The 21197-nt window shown below is 35.7% G+C and overlaps 1 protein-coding gene and 1 long non-coding RNA gene across 3 annotated transcripts; both read right to left on the minus strand.

The window, feature by feature from the left end:
• Positions 1 to 50: 50 nt before the first annotated feature.
• Positions 51 to 1911, minus strand: LOC138315029 (uncharacterized). Of its 2 annotated transcripts, XR_011207453.1 has the most exons (3): positions 1635 to 1911; positions 1509 to 1594; positions 51 to 1380 (listed from the first exon to the last, which is right to left on the minus strand). It is a non-coding gene; the product is annotated as an uncharacterized lncRNA (long non-coding RNA). The 2 variants fall into 2 exon arrangements; XR_011207452.1 differs by lacking the exon at positions 1635 to 1911 and having other exon boundaries at positions 1509 to 1620.
• A 1345-nt stretch (positions 1912 to 3256) lies between these two features.
• Positions 3257 to 11756, minus strand: LOC138315035 (spermidine synthase-like). The gene is made up of 8 exons (XM_069255765.1): positions 11566 to 11756; positions 7257 to 7377; positions 6843 to 6935; positions 6533 to 6686; positions 5914 to 5997; positions 4810 to 4955; positions 4138 to 4260; positions 3257 to 3708 (listed from the first exon to the last, which is right to left on the minus strand). Exons 1-8 carry the CDS (start codon positions 11694 to 11696, stop codon positions 3694 to 3696), a joined length of 867 nt encoding a protein of 288 aa, XP_069111866.1. The 5' UTR covers positions 11697 to 11756; the 3' UTR covers positions 3257 to 3693.
• Between the last annotated feature and the right edge of the window lie 9441 nt (positions 11757 to 21197).

Raw genomic sequence — 21197 nt, forward strand, 5'->3', positions numbered from 1 at the left:
TAAATATTCTTGTTTGATATAAATGTCTGATGAAATCAAAGGCAAAACACTTATCAACATGTAATACTTTTAATTGCTTTATGACATTGCATATCATCAATGAATCGCTGAACTTGTCACAACTTGACTTTGACAAGATAATTACAAAAATGAGAAGCCTATCTGTATGGCACAACCACAGCTGTACATTTGTCTGAAGACCATACATAGTCAGAGAGCAACAAAGCATTATCTCTCCATGATCAGAAACTTTTAATAAGACTAGCTGAATTGTAACCCACTATACATTGTATAAATACTGATTAACGACTAACGTTTGTAAGATTTGATTCATATTTTACAAGCCATATAGTTACAAAATTATAAGGACAACAAACATTGATTTAAAAACAAAACATAATTTTGATTGCACGTTTTAATTTAAAGAACAACTGAGAAAATAGTTTAAAAATTTCTTTTCCTGCTAAGAAAAGGTGAAGACAAGTGATTATCTGTAGATTAACTAAGTATCATGATATACATGTATTCAAAATCTTAACACACAAGTTAACATCCAGTAGGACCAGTTTCACATGTTACATCAAGGAGATAATCTACAGTCAAACCCATCTATAAAGACCACTGCAAGGAGATGATCTACAGTCAAACCTGTCTCTAAAGACCACTCCAAGGAGATGATCTACAGTCAAACCTGTCTATAAAGACCACTCCAAGGAGATGATCTACAGTCAAACCTGTCTATAAAGACCACTCCAAGGAGATGATCTACAGTCAAACCTGTCTATAAAGACCACTGCAAGGAGATGATCTACAGTCAAACCTGTCTATAAAGACCACTCCAAGGAGAAAATCTACAGTCAAACCTGTCTATAAAGTCCACTGCAAGGAGATGATCTACAGTCAAACCTGTCTATAAAGACCACTCCAAGGAGATGATCTACAGTCAAACCTGTCTATAAAGACCACTGCAAGGAGATGATCTACAGTCAAACCTGTCTATAAAGACCACTCCAAGGAGATGATCTACAGTCAAACCTGTCTATAAAGACCACTCCAAGGAGATGATCTACAGTCAAACCTGTCTATAAAGACCACTCCAAGGAGATGATCTACTAGTCAAACCTGTCTATAAAGACCACTGCAAGGAGATGATCTACAGTCAAACCTGTCTATAAAGACCACTCCAAGGAGATGATCTACAATCAAACCTGTCTATAAAGACCACTCCAAGGAGATGATCTACAATCAAACCTGTCTATAAAGACCACTCCAAGGAGATGATCTACAATCAAACCTGTCTATAAAGACCACTCCAAGGAGATGATCTACAGTCAAACCTGTCTATAAAGACCACTGCAAGGAGATGATCTACAGTCAAACCTGTCTATAAAGACCACTCCAAGGAGATGATCTACAGTCAAACCTGTTTATAAAGACCACTCCAAGGAGATGATCTACAGTCAAACCTGTCTATAAAGACCACTCCAAGGAGATAATCTACAGTCAACCTGTCTATAAAGACCACTCCAAGGAGATGATCTACAGTCAAACCTGTCTATAAAGACCACTCCAAGGAGATGATCTACAATCAAACCTGTCTATAAAGACCACTGCAAGGAGATGATCAGTCAAACCTGTCTATAAAGACCACTCCAAGGAGATGATCTACAGTCAAACCTGTCTATAAAGACCACTCCAAGGAGATAATCTAGTCAACGTCAAAGACCACTCCAAGGAGATAATCTACAGCCAAACCTGTCTATAAAGACCACTGCTAGGAGATGATCTACAGTCAAACCTGTCTATAAAGACCACTGCAAGGAGATGATCTACTATCAAACCTGTCTATGAAGACCTCTCCAAGGAGATGATCTACAGTCAAACCTGTCTATAAAGACCACTCCAAGGAGATGATCTTACAGTCAAACATGTCCTATAAAGACCACTCCAAGGATAAATCATACAAACTGGAGGACAATTAAGAACAAACAAAATTTGTATGATAAAACGAACACACATGTATTCTCAGAGTAAATGATTGCTTTTTGTAGAATCACAGACCTATTTCATAGATCAACGTCCAAATTACAACAAAATCACATTAAAGACGAAATGATTCTAGAAAAATTTGTGATTAAACCCTATCACCAATAAGACTTCAATACGAGTACAAGGAATTCAATATCTCCATGCTGATTATCATTGAATGACCCAACCCCTCATTAATTACTTACTGGATTAAGTCTAGTGTTCCTATATTTACAGCGTGAATGTTCAATATATTCAAATTTATTTTTGAACACATTGAGTATTTTATGTTCTGAGTTGAGGATGAGTACATTCTGGTCCACATAAACCATGCATTCACTTTGCGCATTCGTACCGGTTGTACTTAAGTGATGTGGCACCACCTAATGGAACGCATTTGGATTTTTCCTTGATGGCATTACTCATATGATTGATACCATTGAAATACAAAAGCCAAGTATTTTTGGTGTTAACAATTTAAAATGGATGTAAAGGTAATACCTATTAAAAAGTTTTACCATATAATGGCATATATTGAAATAGATAATCCATGTAATTTCATCGGATATAAAAAATTCTCTGTCTTGTTTTCAACAAAGAAAACATTTTGATGACAAATGAAAAATCTTGCGTCTGTCATCTTGGATCAAAGTGGTATGCTTCTGAAAATGAACCACTTGTACCGTACAGTTCTGCTGGTATGGCACGTTCTATTTGAGATACAGCAGATTCATATTGATACAACTGGTACGAATGTACAAATGAAACGCACAAAAGATTCAATTACCATAACATGAATATGAATTAGAAGAGGCTTGTACACAGTTATACAAAAACATGTACAAAACAGTACGTAAGTGGTGATACATGTATTACAACCCTATTCCTTTGCTCATTTGAGAACATACTCAATACATTTTTTCACAAATAATAAATTTCAAATATTACACAGCTTTATTCTTAAATAAAATTACCAGAAGAAAACTGAAAGTCATTGAACAGAGTCTGCTGAGGAAACAGTTAAGTTTTCAGTTCTGTTTGTGACAAAAATGGATAAAGGAAATTAAGTAACTTTATTAAAGGCCCACTACCATTCCGAAACAGCTTTTATTTTTTTTCAAATGGGAATGTAAAACGACATTGATAATTTTGTAGAATGGCAAAATTTATTAACTTAACGTTAATACTACACTTATTATCACCTCCTTAATACTACACTTATTATCACCTCCTAAACAATTTAATTAAAATAAATTTAATGTTAATTTTCGTAACGCAGGTCGTCTTATGTTTCCTGCTGTTGTCCTAAATACCGTGCGTTAGTTGATTTATCACTGCGCCAGATGGCAAACATTTCTCTGTCAACATAGATTACGCAGGCAAACTTTCATTTGTTTGGTGTTGTAACCTCATCTTAGGCCATCGATATAATTTTTCTTTTACATTATTGTTTTTAAGAAACCTTTATTTTTTGTTTAGGAAAAGTAGTGGGCCTTGAAGAGTTCTATTTCTGCCCAGTGAAAAAACACTTGTATAAATCAGAGTGTCCAACTTGATTCTGATTGGATCCTCAGTGGTCCCAGCAGAGGTCAGATGGAGGTAGAGGTCACACTGGTCAGTGTCCAGTGCGTCACACTTACAGTCAGAAAACAAAAGCAGTGGTCATCAATTTCGTAAAACCTGCAAGTACAAAATATGAATAAGACTTTTATAAACAGATAAAATTCATTTATAGTTAAAAATGTGGTCGCATATTCATTCAGATCACTTCCCATACATCCAACCACCAGTACATACCTTAAAAAAAAATCGGTACAGTGTTTCTTTTCTGTTATTTACCTGATAACTACACTGTAATGAGTTTAAATTGTACGAATAACGAATAACAGTGAGACTGGTCTAAGGCTAAAATAATGGTCATAATGACCTTCATTTGGTTATTTATAGCCTGTAACAGCATCAATTTATAAGTCAAAACAGGTCACAGTGACCTCATTTTGTACAGAACTTCACATAATAAAGTCAGATGTGTATTATTTGACGTGAGTCATTAAATGGGTACAGAATTTACTGTCTTCACCTCCTACCCAACACTCGGTTAACATTTACCTTGCGGGCAAACTCTGGTAACGTGAAAGCCCCTCTGTGTACCTCAGTGTTGTAATATCTCAGCTTCAATCGTATGTGTTCCTCTTCAGTAAACTTTCTCAGTGGTTCAGAAAATAATGTGTCCTTTTAAAAGAAAAAGTTCCTTTATTTCTATATCTCTTGTCACCATAGCAGCACAAAAACTTGAATCACTGAAAAAACTTCACACAATAACAACGTGACAGACCATTATTTTGCTCGTAGGCACAACTTGGTACAGAATGTTACTGGTAAAACACTAAGCTGATATCCTCACTGCTACAGAGATAAGGTCTAGATGTAATGGACATAGTAAAGTGCATCCATATCATACACGTAAATATGGGAAGTGTATAATTATGAATAGACAGAAGAAAACAAACTATTTTAAGTATAGAGTTATGTTTAATTAAATATGAGGACATCTGTAAGTGTGACTTAGCCATGAATGTGCCACCCGGGTTGAGTCCAGTGACTCAAGTCTTTGTTTGAGGAGGTCAAGAGGTATTGTTGCCTATACATATATAGACTGAAGATCCGGTTAATACATTTCGGTTACAAACTTTCCTCAAAGGATGTACTAATCAGTTGGTTTGTTGCATATATAATGTCATTGTTGGTATTGAAACTACAGCTGATCATCAAAATACTTACAGGGTTAAGACTACAGAGGATGAATCCAATCTGGCCGCTGGGGTAGGTAGGGATGGTAGTGTAGGCATAGTCCACTACTGGGTAGAGGTTACGGCAGAAATCCTGCATGTTTTTGATCAGGTCAAGGTGTAACCATAGGCACTCTCCTAGATAACAACAGACCTTTACATAAAATTCAAACACCTCTTAGACAAGGGAGATAACAAAACAAGGGAGATAACTACAGAACTTTACATCAAACACCTAATAGACAAGGGGGATAACAAAACAAGGGAGAAAACAACAGAAATTTACATCAAACACCTCATAGACAAGGGAGATAACAAAACAAGGGAGATAACTACAGAAATTTACATCATACACCTCATAGACAAAGGAGATAACAAAACAAGGGAGATAACAACAGAACTTTACATTTTAAAAATACCTCATAAACAAGGGAGGTAAGAACAGAACTTTACATCAAATACTTCATAAACAAGGGGTTAATTTTATAACTTTACATCACCTCATGGACAAGGGAGATAACAACAGAACTTTACATATAACACCTCATAGACAAGGGAGACAAGGGAGATAACAAAACAAGGGAGATAACAACAGAACATTACATCATACACCTCATAGACAAGGGAGATAATAAACACGGGAGGTAAGAACAGAACTTTACATCAAATACTTCATAAACAAGGGGTTAATTTTATAACTTTTCATCACCTCGTGGACAAGGGACAAAAGCACAAGATGTTAATTGTCAACCATTGGAGTAAAGATACTATATGGATTTTATATTTATTTACTGGTCATTTACCAACAAATATAAATGAATAATTTCATTTTGGATATATATATTCATTATGTATAAAACTTAAACAAAACCAGTGCATATAGAACTGATATTCCAAGATATACAATGTAGGTATGTGAAAAGTTTCCAAAAAAAAGTCTATTGCTTTTCTTTATTGCTTTCAATAAGCAGTTCACATTAATTTGAAAGCTTATAACCATAAATATTTTTCTTGGTTGAGACATTTTAAGAATGTCAGAGATCGATCCAGTTGGTTAAAGAACTAAATATCTACTGACTATGAAACTCCCACTCACCTTGACAACACAGAATTCCTGTAGGATTTAACGCTTTCTTCATCAATTCATAGTAAGACTTTTCAAAAAGACTAGAGGCAGGACCTGTAAACAGTAGCATCAACTATATATGATACTGTAATATTTGTTCACCGGATGTTATCAAGCATAGGTATTAAACTCATCTGATAATAAATGTTAATATATTGACATTTATTGTCAGACGAGTTTAATACCTATGTTATCAAGAAGAACTTTCACAGATGCTTACTCTATAGTTTGATTAACAATTTATAGGTACAGCATGAAAGTAAATTATCACATTGAACATTTGTCTTGTTTTCAATTTCAAACATATGTATTTTGTAGTCAATTAGAAAAAAAAAGAATACAAAGGGCAATAACTCTGTAAATTGCAATTTAGAGATTGCCTATTTAAGTTAAAAGTTCATCCAAGACCTTACACATGCTAAACTGTCAAGTAATTATCTTCATCCAAATTTACTGTGACTTTGATCAAAATTTATATATACAACATTGATATGTTCACAAGGAGAATTACAGTGTAGAAAATGCATGCTTGCCGAAAAGGTACAATGTTAGGTGTTGGAATGGCCCTATAAGTCTATGTTTGACATACCTATGGGATCTGAGGAGTCCGTAATGATGACATCAAACTCTCCCTGATGTTTTTTCATGTACTCAAAACCATCTCCTATATGTAACTTCAGCTTTGGACTTTCAAACCCACATGCCATCTTTGGTAGGAACTTTTTGGAAACATCTATGACTTTCTGGAACAAAAAATAAAACTTTCTCAAAATGTTACTACTAAATTACTAGAAAAATATATAATAGTTTCATGTCCATTTATACAAGACAAGATATAGCACAGACATGGTTAACTCTATATGCCCTTCTGCAACATTGTAAAGTGTTAGGACACCTACCTCATCAATTTCACACATCTCGACTGAAACAACTTCTGGATGTTTGACGACTTCACGAAGTACTCCTCCATCACCTCCTCCAATAATTAAAACCTTCAAAAGAAGAAATACATATATGATATATAAATGTATACCATTTTACCACATGTGCAGCCATATTAGTGCGAGATATATTTTCTGTTGAACAGTGTCATTTTGCCTGTGATTACCATCCAGAATGCAGTAAGACACAGGTATAGGTAAAGATGGCTGAAGAATGTACCTATACTGTAAAACTGGTTAGGTTATAACAAACCTCTCGGGAATTAATGGAATGAGATAAGCATAATTTGTCAGAGGTACCTTTTTTGTTCTTCATATTGAGAAAGCACTGCATATGACATTAAATATGCAGCTATGAGATTATTAACTCACCTTCCTGGGGTTAGGATGAGAGTTTAAAGGTAAATGAGCCAGCATCTCTTGATATGAAAATTCATCTCTCTCTGTACATTGTATAACACCATCTAAGACTAGAACATTGCCATAGGTTTTGCTGAAATTATAAAATGTCTTATCAAAATCAACCAAAATAATATCACAGTTATGTGAGATATGGACACCATTAATGTAAAATATTATATCTCTAGTGTTTCTATCTTATTGATTCCCCAGGGGTCATGGTGGCCCAAGTGGTTAAGATGTCTCGACATATTACCACAAGCCCTCCACCTCTGGGCCATGGTGGCCGAGTGGTTAAGATGTCTCAACATATTACCACAAGCCCTCCACCTTTGGACAGTGATGGCCGAGTGGTTAAGATGTCTTGACATATTACCACAAGCCCTCCACCTGGGACAGTGATGGCCGAGTGGTTAAGATGTCTCAACATATTACCACAAGCCCTCCACCTTGGAGCCGCGATGGCCGAGTGGTTAAGATGTCTCGACATATTACCACAAGCCCTCCACCTTTGGACAGTGATGGCTGAGTGGTTAAGATGTCTCGACATATTACCACAAGCCCTCCACCTTTGGACCTTGTGAGGCCGAGTGGTTAAGATGTCTCGATATATTACCACAAGCCCTACACCTTTGGACCGTGATGGCTGAGTGGTTAAGATGTCTCCACATATTAGCACAAGCCCTCCACCTTTGGACAGTGATGGCGAGTGGTTAAGATGTCTCGACATATTTACAAGCCCTCCACCTCCAACCTGGCACGCCCTTACATGCAGTTAATAGGAAATTAAACTAATAAAAAAAACAACAACACATTATTGATACGAAGAAGATTGATTTTAGCTGATTTGACACTTGCAACCTTGAATGCAAGTCAAGGTCGGTCCTATGAATATTCATGGTTGCTATTCAAATTACATCTGCATGATTCAAGTAAAATATTAGGCATCTGGGTTTTCTAGCTAATGAGGAGAATTGGCCAAACAATTTAGACTTGGATGCTTTTTCAGCTCCTCATAGAATACTCTGAGCCAAATATACTATTATATGTTTAATTTGTCTTTGGATATCGGCCCTTGGATGTTAATGGTAATCTGACAAATCCATTTAATAAGAATAAGTTTTTTTTAGTATTAATTTTTCAACCTGGGGTACATAAATGCTTACCAATTATTTAATTGAGATTCATTGAATTCATTCATGAGATTAGAAGGATCAGAATTCTGGAGCGAAATTTCAGGGAAGCTACTGATTTGGGGCCTAGTCAAAATGTTTTTTTTTTTAAATGTCCCTATTACATTATAATAAAGAATCATTTATATATAGGGATTAGATTTCGCTTTTATGTTAACCATGCTTGTATGGAGCAATTCATCTAAGAATATATTCTATGGGGCGCGTTACCAATTCCTATATTTACACTCACACGACTTTTTATTATATTTTATGCAATAAAATCATCATTTGAAAGTAACGTAATTATTTAATAAAAGTCGGTCAAAAGTGGGAGGAGCGTACTCAATTGAACAGCAAATGATGACTCTTCACGTAAGATAGAATTATTCATCTGCGATGACAAAAAAGTTCAGTATTTTAGTGTAAAATAAACATGACAAACAAATTAAATTTCAGAGATAATTTTATTTAATCTGATCAGACCACATGTGTGAACTCGGTGACACTGTTATTGTGTAGAGAGGCGAAGCTGACGCACGCTTACACACTGGAGTTTGCTGAAGTTGTCAAAACACCGGTGTTCAAGTAGCTCAACGTGTTTGAGATGGTCGTCTGACTTGACGATATTACATCCTTGGGAGCCATGTGATTATACAATATACACTTAGATCCATCGCCAACGATAGATGGAACAAATTCACTTGTGTTCGATGGATACAATGTATTTGTGGTGACGTGTAACTGTCAACACGTGGATTACTAGCGGTGCATGTTTTATAATACACATGATTAAATTCTCAAAGAACAAAGACAAGAGGATATGTTTATAACTGACCTCTGTCAGAAGGTCTCACGCCCGTCCATCCCAAAGACTCGATTGTAGGACGAACACAGACACAGAGGTAATGTTTACATTTGACATCCATCATTTTTAACAAAAATGAAAGCACTACACGTCACCCAGGTCAGAAAATTTTTTCCCTTTTCTTTATACAATTGTTAATTTAAAAAATGTTTGTATCATATATAAATATAAAACATATATGTATTGTTTTCATTTTTCCAAAATTCTATGAGGAACAACAATATACATGTACACGTAATGTTGCGTCAAAATGTAAACAAAGCCATGTCTTTCTTTTAAAAAAAGTAGCCCCTTTACGTTGCATAGAACAATTTCATACGCAAGTTCAAAGTTCAATGTTACCATGCAGTTATGATAAACAAAATTGGCTAGTACTTGCATATAGTGAACAAGCCTAGCAAGTGTAAATATATATATGATTGCCCTCTCACGATGATTTAGTTAAATCGATGCAAGTACTAAGAAGTAGATGGAATTTGAAAGCAAAATAATCAATAATGTTTGCACTTTGGTGACAAATTCCCTCTGTTCCAAGGGGTTGAACCGTACCAGTAGTGTTTTCAATTCAATATCTTACACATGACACAAGCAAACAACAGATCATAAGTGACAAAGCCAACAGGTCCTCCTATACCTTAGGATCATAAAGAGCTAAAAAAAGGTTTCATTATCCCATAAAAACAATGTATTGTGCATAGACAACGATGCATTTCCGAATTCACGACATAATTCCTAAAACCCAATCTATGGGAAGTTAAGCAAGCATTTTATGTCTTCATTGACTATCAATTATAAAAATGTCAGACATTTTCAATAATTGCAGCTGTATACAAGTTTCATACAATACTTATTTGTCATAGGTGACAGATTGGGCCCAGTTTCATGAACATTCCTTAAATTTCAGGAATCCCTTAACTTAAAATTCTCTATAGGAAAGCATTACAGAAGTTAAGAAAAGATCTTAAGTTAAGGAGCGCATCCTTAAAATTCAAAATGCTTTCTTATGGAGAATTTTAAGTTAAGGGATTCCTTAAATTTAAGGAATGTTCATGAAACTGGGCCCAGTGTTACATAATGACAGCTGCATGTGTGCACAAGAGATTTGTTATCTCAACTTGTTCAACATGACACAAATGATAGATAACAGAATTTATACATGGGACAAAGTTTCGATAATCAATAATTGATGTACATTTTGGTGTCATCAATGGGAATGGTGATAAATATAATCCACAAATATGACATAATATGTCTAGGTCCGGGGTCGCAATGGTCGAGTGGTTTTAAAAGATGTCAGGATGTAATAAACACAAGCCTTTCACCCCTGAGTTGTAAGTTCAAATCCTATGTGAGACAGTTGTTAGATACTGACCACTGGTCGGTAATTTTTCTCCGAATACTCTATATAAATTTCCTCGACCAATAAACCTGGCATGTCCATAAATTATCCTTTCATGACCTGGGAGTCTAGCTGTTAAAACTAATAAAACCAAAACCAGTTAACTCTGTATAAGTGATCATTCAACATGGAAAACTACAAACATGTACAGTACATAGTATATCATTTGTATGATAATGTCCCAATTGCATGCGTATCTCATACTTTGTTGACTAGCGGCCTTGTTGAAAATATAAACAATTCTAGAGAGGCATCGTTGACTTGATGGATGTTTGTGACTTTTCAGTGTTTTTTCCCCCTCCTACACCAATTTTGAGGTCCGGCTGCCCGTGCATGGTTTCATATAATGTTATATACATTTGTTTAAAAGTATCACTATCAAAAAAAAAATATAAAAAAAATAAGATCTCTATCAGATTATTGAAATTAGCTATTTATTCCAGTCTTGAAGACTGCTTAAGATAAGTATCGTTTTAAAATAGCCTATTCATGTCTAATGAATTTTGTGTTATGGGTTTAATGTCGTCGCTGACTCAGGGAATACTGATATCTTGTCGCTTGGCCGAGAGTTGAAAACAAACCATCTTCATTCTTTCCATAACTTTTATTCACCTCCTTTTGCCTATATAAGCTTAGGCAAATTTAGCGGTGCCGGTGCTACAGCATCTGATATATAGACCTGATAAAGTGACAACCTCTTTCGACAACAGATAAAAGACAGGTTTTAACGACATTAAAACAATACGTGGCGTAGCCCTATCTTTAGTACCGCCGATGAGAGTCGCGACTCACGTTGTGTTTATCTGTCTCGCTAGACGGGAATACACACTATAATTAGCCTACCTCTTAAATACAAGAACATCTTGATATTTTGATTTCTCATGGAAAAGAACCTCCTCCACTTGAAGTGACATCGCTTGTCCTGGCCATAATTCACTCATCTCACTAAACCAGCCATCCTGTAACTTATCCATCTTTCTGATACGAAATCCAAACCCACGTTGTTCTACAACCGGAAACAGCTGTGTCGCATAACCGGAAGCGTGTAAAAATATAAAAGGTTAAAGATGCATGTAAACACCGACAAGATTATTTTTCATTCTGCGTATTGCTTTTTTTAAACAAAGTTAATTAGTATAAAATGACTTTATAGCCAACTAAAGAGACTGGTATTGACTGCCATCCATAGTGATACGATAAAAGTACATGTATATATAGAGACAGTGTAGGTTACCTCCCTTACATCATGTCAGAGACATGTTTCTTTTTTATGTTATGGAGATAGCACAGAAATCTGAGTGTACTCTATATAAATATTTATGATGAGGGTACACTAAGATTTTTGTATTATATTCCCATAACATAAAACATCTATTCAAATTAATCCTTATAGTTCAATTTACTAAAGATAATCTCTTCAATATTCAAAATTCATTTTGGGACTCTTTTGTCTATGGAATCATTACGCCGTCATCTCAGCCAATCAGAAGCAACGTTACAAACGGCGACGCCATTGTTTCCTATAAGGGCCGATAAAGTATTTTTTTTAAGTCAATAAAAATGTTCGTAACAAACAAAATTGAATTATATATACATAAAGATTAGAAACGTATTGATATAATCATACAATTTGCAAGGGTCTGTCATTTGGACAGGGATATCTCATCCCGAGTGAAAGATTTTGACTGGTCAACCCGAAGCTTGCCGAGGGTTGACGGCCAATATCTTTCTCGAGATATTTTACATTATGAAAATCTTTTTTTAGAAACATTTTCAAAGGGTTGAGATTTCCATGTCCTACTCTAGGTAGAGAATGATCCCTTTTCTGCCCCTGTAATTCCCCCCATCCCAGTGTTGAAATAAAACAAAAATATGCGATAAAAAAGAAAAAAAAAAAAAAAAAAAAAAAACGAAGAATAATCAATACATCGACTTGGAGATTTCTATTTAACTTTGTTAAAATCTTTGTTAAACTTATTGTTCTGTGACAAACAAGAATGTAAGTAAATTTAATATATTCACAGGCATAAAAATCTTTAATGATATTGTATGAAAAAAGTCTTTCTGCCAGGTAAATATCAAAGAAAAATGTGAAAGTAGGTGGAATTCCAATTGTGATGATCACTAGGTCAAAGTTCAGCACATGCATGAAGCACGAGCTCGAGTTCGAATGTGATATTGATTGTCCAAGTGGACTGCACAGGCTAATTTTTATTTGCATATTACGTTTTATAACTTCCGGTGTATCACGCGAATATGTTCTACGCGTGCAGGCTTTCTTGTCCTGGATAAGACAGAGACATTTTACCCTCACCTAAAGTAAATATCCCTATCCTTCATATCCATATATGAAAGAGTCTTTTAATCTCTTCCCTAGCAACCGCGGAATAACCCTGTCAAGTATGGGAGAATGATTATATCTCAATCCCTTCTGATGGACGTTCAATATTTTACACCTTCGCAGAGAAACGCAGTGCCCCATTAGTATATGATTGCCAGTTGCTCATGAATAATCGCTGAAGCGTCACTCTTTGCACATCCAAGTGTTTCACCAAGGGTTAAATTAAATACCACTAACACCATGAGTGGAACAACGAAGGATATTGTAGGAATTAGAAAAGCAGACGATACGTAACTCAAATTCTCTACCCACATGTCAAATGGATATAGAGGCGTAGCAACATTGTGGAGTAAGAAAACAAACCATATACCGATAAAAGTAATATATCAGCATCTGGATCTCTATATGATGGTTTCCAAAGGACCTTCAGACATACATATGGCGATTGTAGTTTTAAGTAAATGAGAGAACTTCATGAGTATGTGCTAAAACAATTAGTAGTTAACATGCGTTTTCATTATTTTGAAGGACTCTTCATCAACGGAAACATGAGCATAGACAACGAAACAGAAAAATAAAGGCTTCAAGATATTGTTCTTGAGCATGATGTGAACTTTCAGCGTGAGGACAAAACATTAGGTTGTTCCAAATGTTGTAGATGTTACAACTATAAGAGTTTATCGCGGTTCAATCTTTAGTTCAGAAATCAAGAGTCACCTGGAGTTATTAGCCAATACCTCAAGCCAGTATATCACATATGTTTACCAGTAGGAATCAGGTCGTAAAGAGGTTCTGTGGAATAATATACACTACACTATTGCCACCCAAAAACGTCAAAGACAAGAGAAGGTGTGGATGCTTTAAATTCTAAAACGTCAACGACAAGAGAAGAGGTGGATGCTATACTTTCGAAAACGTCAGAGACAACATAAGGGGTGATGATATTGAATGATATACATTCGAAAACGTCGGAGACAACAGAAGGGGTGAATGATATTATACAATTATCGACCTATTTTCAGGTGGATACGGTGAGTTATAAACCCGAGTAAGTGATATATCCCGAGGCCGGAGGCCGAGGGTTATATCATTTTCGAGGGTTGATAACTCACCGTATCCACCTGAAAATAGGTCGATAACTGTTTTATTATATGACACTTACATGATATTAAGCCGGCTCTTCAAAAAGACTTTTAAAACTACAAAAAACAAGATGATATTTGCAAACATTCTGTTTACAAAAGCAATTACATGTAGTATATGGTAAATATCCAAATGCTTCTTCTTTAGACTGGTAGAACTGGAATATTGTATCAACTGCAGTCCGTCTGGCATTCTTGAACGTTTTCCATAAATTGAAGTTTGCAGTTGTCACCGTTGATCGCAGTAAACTTGCTGCCTTCCGCCATATATGTTGCCGACTATAATATTGACGTCACAATAGATTATCCCGACGTCATTGAATGAGGGAAATTCCTGTTACGCTATATTTGGGTACGACTTGACGTCAAAAGTGATTATGACGTCACATTTCAAGGGAGTTTTCCTCGATCTATTTTTGACACAGGTTACTGGACTCGCGAGAGGTATCTGGACTGAGTCCAGTAACCTCGCGTGCTTTTCGCCGCCGATTTCGGGGTTGATATCGCAGTTGATGAATACTTCTGAGAAACGTATTGACCAATCAAAATACAGCAAAAGCACCAGTCATATAATAATGAATGATATACATTCGAAAACGTCGGAGACAACAGAGGGGTGAATGATATTGAATGATATACATTCGAAAACGTCAGATACAAGAGAAGAGGTGAATGATATGTATTCGAAAATGTCAGATAAAAGAGAAGAGGGGAATGATATACATTCAAAAACGTCAGAGACAAGAGAAGGAATGAATGCTTTACATCCGAAAACGTCAGTGACAAGAGAAGAAGTTTCCTTTTGTTTATTAACCAGTAGATGTTTTTAGTTGGAAAACAGTTGGATTGAATGACCATCTCTGACATCAGGGTTTTATCAAGGTGATTCACTGAAGGTCCCAAAAAGCTATAAAGACGCAAAGGTAAGGCCTAGTGTTCGGCGCTCGCTCATATGGTAAAGGTTCTGAGTAAAGGTTCTGAGCTAAGAATGCTATAGTCTATAAAGTACCAGTTCTGCTCAGCATAAATGGACTGCGACGACCGATATAGCCGTTGTCGGGAAAATTGCGATCGGTTGGGGTGTGCTTGTTCGGAGTCTTCGGCGGCATGCTTGAGTTAGCCCGAGAGACTCTGGCCCTGACACCAGACTTAGACATTATGACAGATAGATGTCTGGTTTACGGTCAGAGCGCAGTGCTATATCAAAAGGTGGAACTCGCCGACACCGTTTGGTATCGGGCCAGGTCATCTCCTATTGAGACTGCTTACAAAACATTACCACCGAGAAGAGTCACTTTACTTTGTCTTTTCAACAAGTGAATAATTTGTCTACCCAAAGCAATCCATTTTATCATGCATGCACGTTATATTATATCAATACAACTCAGACATCTATCTGTCCATAACGTCTAAGTAAGATGGTGTCAGGGCCGAGTATCACGGGATAGCTTGAGTTAGATATCACTTAAGGTTGTATTCTTCTGAGGTTTTAGTCCCGTTGAAGTCTCGTTTTTGACATAGATCAAAGAAGTTATGAGATTTTCAAATAAAATCTATCAATATCTGTAGGAAGTTACCAGTTGCAAAATTTTGTCATAAAATATTACATTTCTAGTTTTAGTAGTTTTTTTTATATGGGGATTTTAAGAAATGGCCAATTGGCGGCCATTTAGAAATTCTGTCTTTTTTCGCTTTGAGTAGAGCCACAGTTTTACCAATTTTTATGAAATTGTTTTTTACTTAAATCATCACTGCGCCAGCATTTCTAGCTGTATAGAGGTAATTTTTGCTGTAAATCTTTACTGGGGTTAGTGGTAATTAAAATATTGAGCATTAATGTGTGATATGATACACTTTTGTCTCTTTATTTCTACATTTAATGGTAATTTGAGGCACAATTATTTTTTACTCGAAATAATATTGAAAAATAACAAATATTCAAATGGGGGCTCTAATGTCTGGTGTCAGGGCCAGAGTATCTCGGGCTAGCTTGAGTTAGATAGCACTTAAACGGACAAGGGGTCAACTATTATAAAGAAACACAATAAGAATATACCACAGCCTCCAAAAACATACTATCATTCACACACGCAACACATACATAGGAGGAGGTCCTTACATAACCCTAGATGTTAACAGGCCCCTAAACCAACCAACCAACCTATCCATCTAGCGATATCTTCTTGAACAGAACTCAGAACCTTTATCACACAACCGAGCGCCAAACACAAGTCCTCAAATGAGGCGGTTTCGAAGGATACGTTAGAAAGAAGAGAAAATATAAGATATCAAATTTAGTCGCCTTTTACTATCATTCACTGAGGACAGCAGGTACCCTACCAACGTGTTTGCAGAGGATAGATAAAGAACGTAGACGATCAATATAAAAGAATGTTCAAGGATCTCTTTGTCATATTTGCTAATTTATTTAACTGTTGATATTTAGAAGAACAGTGTATCAGGCGATTTTCTTCATCGTGTGAGACAGTTACTCGAAGTCTGCCACCAAACAACATGAGAGTTGGTAACCTTGCAATACCGACATACATTTTATCAATTTTGTTGTATAATCGATCACAAAAATTCTGATTATGACGTGATGATCAAACTGATATTTCTGTATTGAAGAATGACAAATATATAACAAACATATAACGGTCTTTGTCAAATAGGAAGACATTCAGCCATTCTGGTATTTGGCTGCTCAGCATCAGTCAATATCTGTCCAACTTTACTTTGCTTCAAGCCTGTCAGTCGTGTTCGCTGGCATTCATCTATCACTAAGCATATCTACTCGACAGTCTCGCGTATGATTCCATTGTTTTTGGTTACATTGCAGAATATTTAATAGTCAGCATAGTCGTGTAGGTTAACTGGAGACAAAACAACCTTATCTACTGAGACCGTACATTCAGATTGAGATTGACTATTGATTTTTTTTAAAGTTTCGTTTGTTTCCATTATACACATTAATACAATATAATAGAATAAATAAATGTAACTCTTGCTGTCCTTTCCTCATTTTGTAATGAAGGTACCAGTGGAACCTGAAGTGAGTTAGGGTCTTATTTCAAACGAAGAGCTGCCAGATGTGAAGAAGACTGAACAATCCAGGACGGAATAGGTGCCAGGAAAGCAATATAGATAGCGAAGCACCAATGTGATCTTGCATAGAGATGACGCAAGAGATCGAGTACATATTTGCACATAATGTGAAAGCAATCCCGATCGTATTGTATCGTTAAACCTTCTAAGCTTCAGCGGTATTGTATTTTTACATACAAGAGATCAAATTTCGATAAGCAACGCTATCCTATCATACATTGTATACACCATTACCATACCGAACATATCAACTCTACACAAGCAGTGGCAAAACACATTCTCAATCGACTAGGAAATGTCGAATATATCGTTAGCGGTGTCACCAATCTGCGACAGACGCTTGAGATTGACATTTACACCGGAAATAGGTCTGTAATTATGATAGGAATGGGCGGGATGGATCACGTGAAAGAGAAAGGAGGCACGCTCCTGACTGACCCCAATTTAGAAGGTGACCACAAGAAAAAGTATGTAATGTTTATATTAGCCGAAATATTTGCAATGCTACCAGATCATGCAATGCTTTGTTTTTCCAATTTAGAACGGACTTGTATCAGAACTATCGAATGGTTATAAACCAAGATCTAAAGTAATGGCCGAAATATGAGTTTGAGATCGAAATCCCTATTTGACCTTTATTTTCGTAGAAAAGTGAAAAAAAAGAAGAAAAAGAAGGTTCTGTGTTAAAAAATAAGGATCGGTCGGGTAACCCTAAACAGACATATTTTTTTGGCCTAAGGAAAATAAAAAATGTGTCGCAATCTACAGAGCTTTTGTAAATAAACCAGTCATTGATATAACAGAGAACTATCCTTTGTAAAATACATTGTGGAATATAATGCCTCAATAAGCCAACTCACAAATTATTATCTAAAAGGAAAAGTTTTACACATGATGAACAAAGCACACCCAAAGATGTTCCACTACGTTTTATCTACGTCATGTAAGACTTTTACGAGGGATTTTAAGATAATGAAATACTAGATACTTGCAAACTTGAATTATTATTCCCGAGTTCAAATAATAAATATCGGTGTAAGTGATGTACCGGGCAACAATAGATATTTAACGGATCGGACTCGGATTCCTCGAAACACAAAGCACCAATAAACTGAAGTTATCTTCATTATGTAACTTAAGTTATGTGTATCTCACTCATTTTAGAACGTAAGATAGTTTAAATGCTTTTCTATGACAAATTGAGAGCAACTCATAGACCATACAATTCTAAGTAAACATTTCTGACTCAAGTCTGTGTTTGACCCAAGTTTCGAGAAATCGGGATCAGATCGTTGTTATCAGCATAATAAAGTAAAATCTTTGTTAACCAAAAGATAAGTACAAAGCCAGTCTTTAGTGATGTCATACCTTGTCATCCCCACAGGTAATGTTATCCAGTAGTTAAACACCTACGCTTAGGTGTACTAATGTTGTAAAGACCAAATTAAATGAAATAACAATTAACCAAGATCTTTTGCATGACTTCCGGACTTAAAAAGTCATTTAGGTATTTGTCACAATGTTCCGGGAAATATTTCGTTTTACCTACCGGCATCCTATACGATGGAATTCCCGACCGGCCTCCGCGGGTAATTACCGGCGAATTAATTAGTGTAGATACCATGGAGGTGTACTCGCGTTAATTAATTCCATTGTGTGGGCACTACCTAGCTGGACACATTTAATGTGTTAAGGTGCGGATGATGAAAATCCTCATCTCTAGGCCGCTAAGTGATCCTGAGGTATGGATGTCACGTAATGAAATAAATATTATCTTCCCCTTATACTACACATATGAACTTAGAAGAAGTAAAAAGGCCCGGTATTATGCAGGTTTGTAAATATCAATCTTATACAGTTAGCAACAATGTTTCATTATTATCAAATAAGTAGCTGTAAATATCGTTATAGAAACCTATCAAATAAGTAGCTGTAAATATCGTTATAGAAACCTGTCAATAAAATAATGAAATATCGGTGTGAGGGACCCATGGTTAAAATGTCACCGTGATAATTCTCGTTCTGGTTTGGGACATATATCTGAAATTCATACCACCCTGTCGATGGTCCTTTTTTCCTTGTAAAAACAAATTCGTTATCTATATTTCATTCTATGTTACCAAATAATTTTATTCTAGGTGACCAAATCTAAAATATGTAACAATAAAGTTGAATCCTTTTTACAGATACAGAACTATTTATATCATCGCGATTGTGATTTGTGCTCAACCAAAATTCACCAATGAAAAAAAAGAAAGAAATGAAAAAGTGTTTACATAGAAAATATAACCAATGAAACAGTTTTGTAACATATGAATGATACATGTTTGCAATATGTTAATCCTATTTATCAATATCCATTTACATGTAACTGAAGAATTTTTGTATCATTAATATACAATTGTATACTAAGTACTTATTATGGAAATATTTTTTTCTTTGTTTAGTCATTGGTTTATTCATTGATTTCATAAAGTTCATCATATTGCCGTAAGAATATCCAAAGTTAAAATTTCAGTAAAAGTTGAAATAATTCTTTTTATCGGAAGATAATATCAATAATGTCATTGGCGTTGATTAGATTAAAATTTTAAGGCATACAATATAGCATCGATTTTTCCCAAAGTAATGCAACTGTTATCATTTAATTTTAGTTTGTACACAGATAATCATCAATACATTTATTATCTAGTGTACCTGACTTGGTCTGCGTATTGTTTATAATTGTTTTACCGCATGCTTTATTACTGGTTACTGAATCATGTTTAGCGTGATAATTTGAAGTAATTTTTATGTTTGTTGAAGCCAAGTATTCTAGCGGTTTTTGGTTTTAACCCGGATCCACAGGATTGGATGGTGTCTAAGGTTACCGGACGGAAGTATGACAATGATACGCTCTAACAGTTCATAAGTACTGAATTATACAGTGACTATAACAGGTCATAAGGTCATTAAGGACCAAACTACAAGGCAGGCATTAATAATGGGATATAAAAAAACTGTATCTAAAAGATCAGGATAAGAAAAAAGACAAGTAAAAGCTAAAACACAAATTGTAAATGTTGATTAATAAAAAGAGTTGCATAGGATAAAATAGTTTTGGCTAAAACACATGAGAAAACGCATGCACAATGTTGATGAAACTATGAGCGTTGCGTTGATATGATGATAAGATGAGAAAACGTTAAAATTTTGTTAAATATGTGTGTCCAGTTCGGATCCGAGAGAGAACAACTTCCTCTCTGCGGCCTCTCCGACTGCACAGTTTAGCATTAAGTGCAGGTTGTATTTTAAATAGTTTATTGTTTGTTTCGGTAGACCACCTTTGTTGCCAATGGTGTTTGATAGCTGACTGAGTAGAAGATTTGAAATCAGTGTAGGAAAGTTTCAAATCTATTTGTGCTATGCGAAAGGCAGTCTTAGCTGCTTTATCGACCTTTTAATTCCCCTTTATACCCACATGACGGAGAATCCAGAGATAAGTAATTTGAGTTTTAGAAGCTTATCGAAATGTTTTGGATTGATGCGTTTCTAGGGTTTCTTGATTTCAAAGCCTGAAGAACCGAAGAGAGTCGGAACAGATGATTGCCTTTTCAATGCGGTGTTCTTTGATATGGTCAAGCGCCAGACCGATAGCACATGCTTCCGCAGAGAAAATGGAGGCAACATCCGGAAGTCGGATAGAGGAACAGTGATTAGATATACAGCATGCTACCGCAATATTATCACCATCTTTGGAGCCGTCAGTGTAGATCTGGAAAAGCCCTACTCAGGGAAAGCCCTAATGCATTTTCATTTGTAGAAAGGGCTCGCAAAAACATAACTCTTTCCAGAGATATCTATGAAACTGCAACTAAGCATTTAAGTTAGTCAATGAAATCGCCATG

This window comes from Argopecten irradians, chromosome 1, assembly GCF_041381155.1.
Source record: "Argopecten irradians isolate NY chromosome 1, Ai_NY, whole genome shotgun sequence".
NCBI lineage: Eukaryota > Metazoa > Mollusca > Bivalvia > Pectinida > Pectinidae > Argopecten > Argopecten irradians.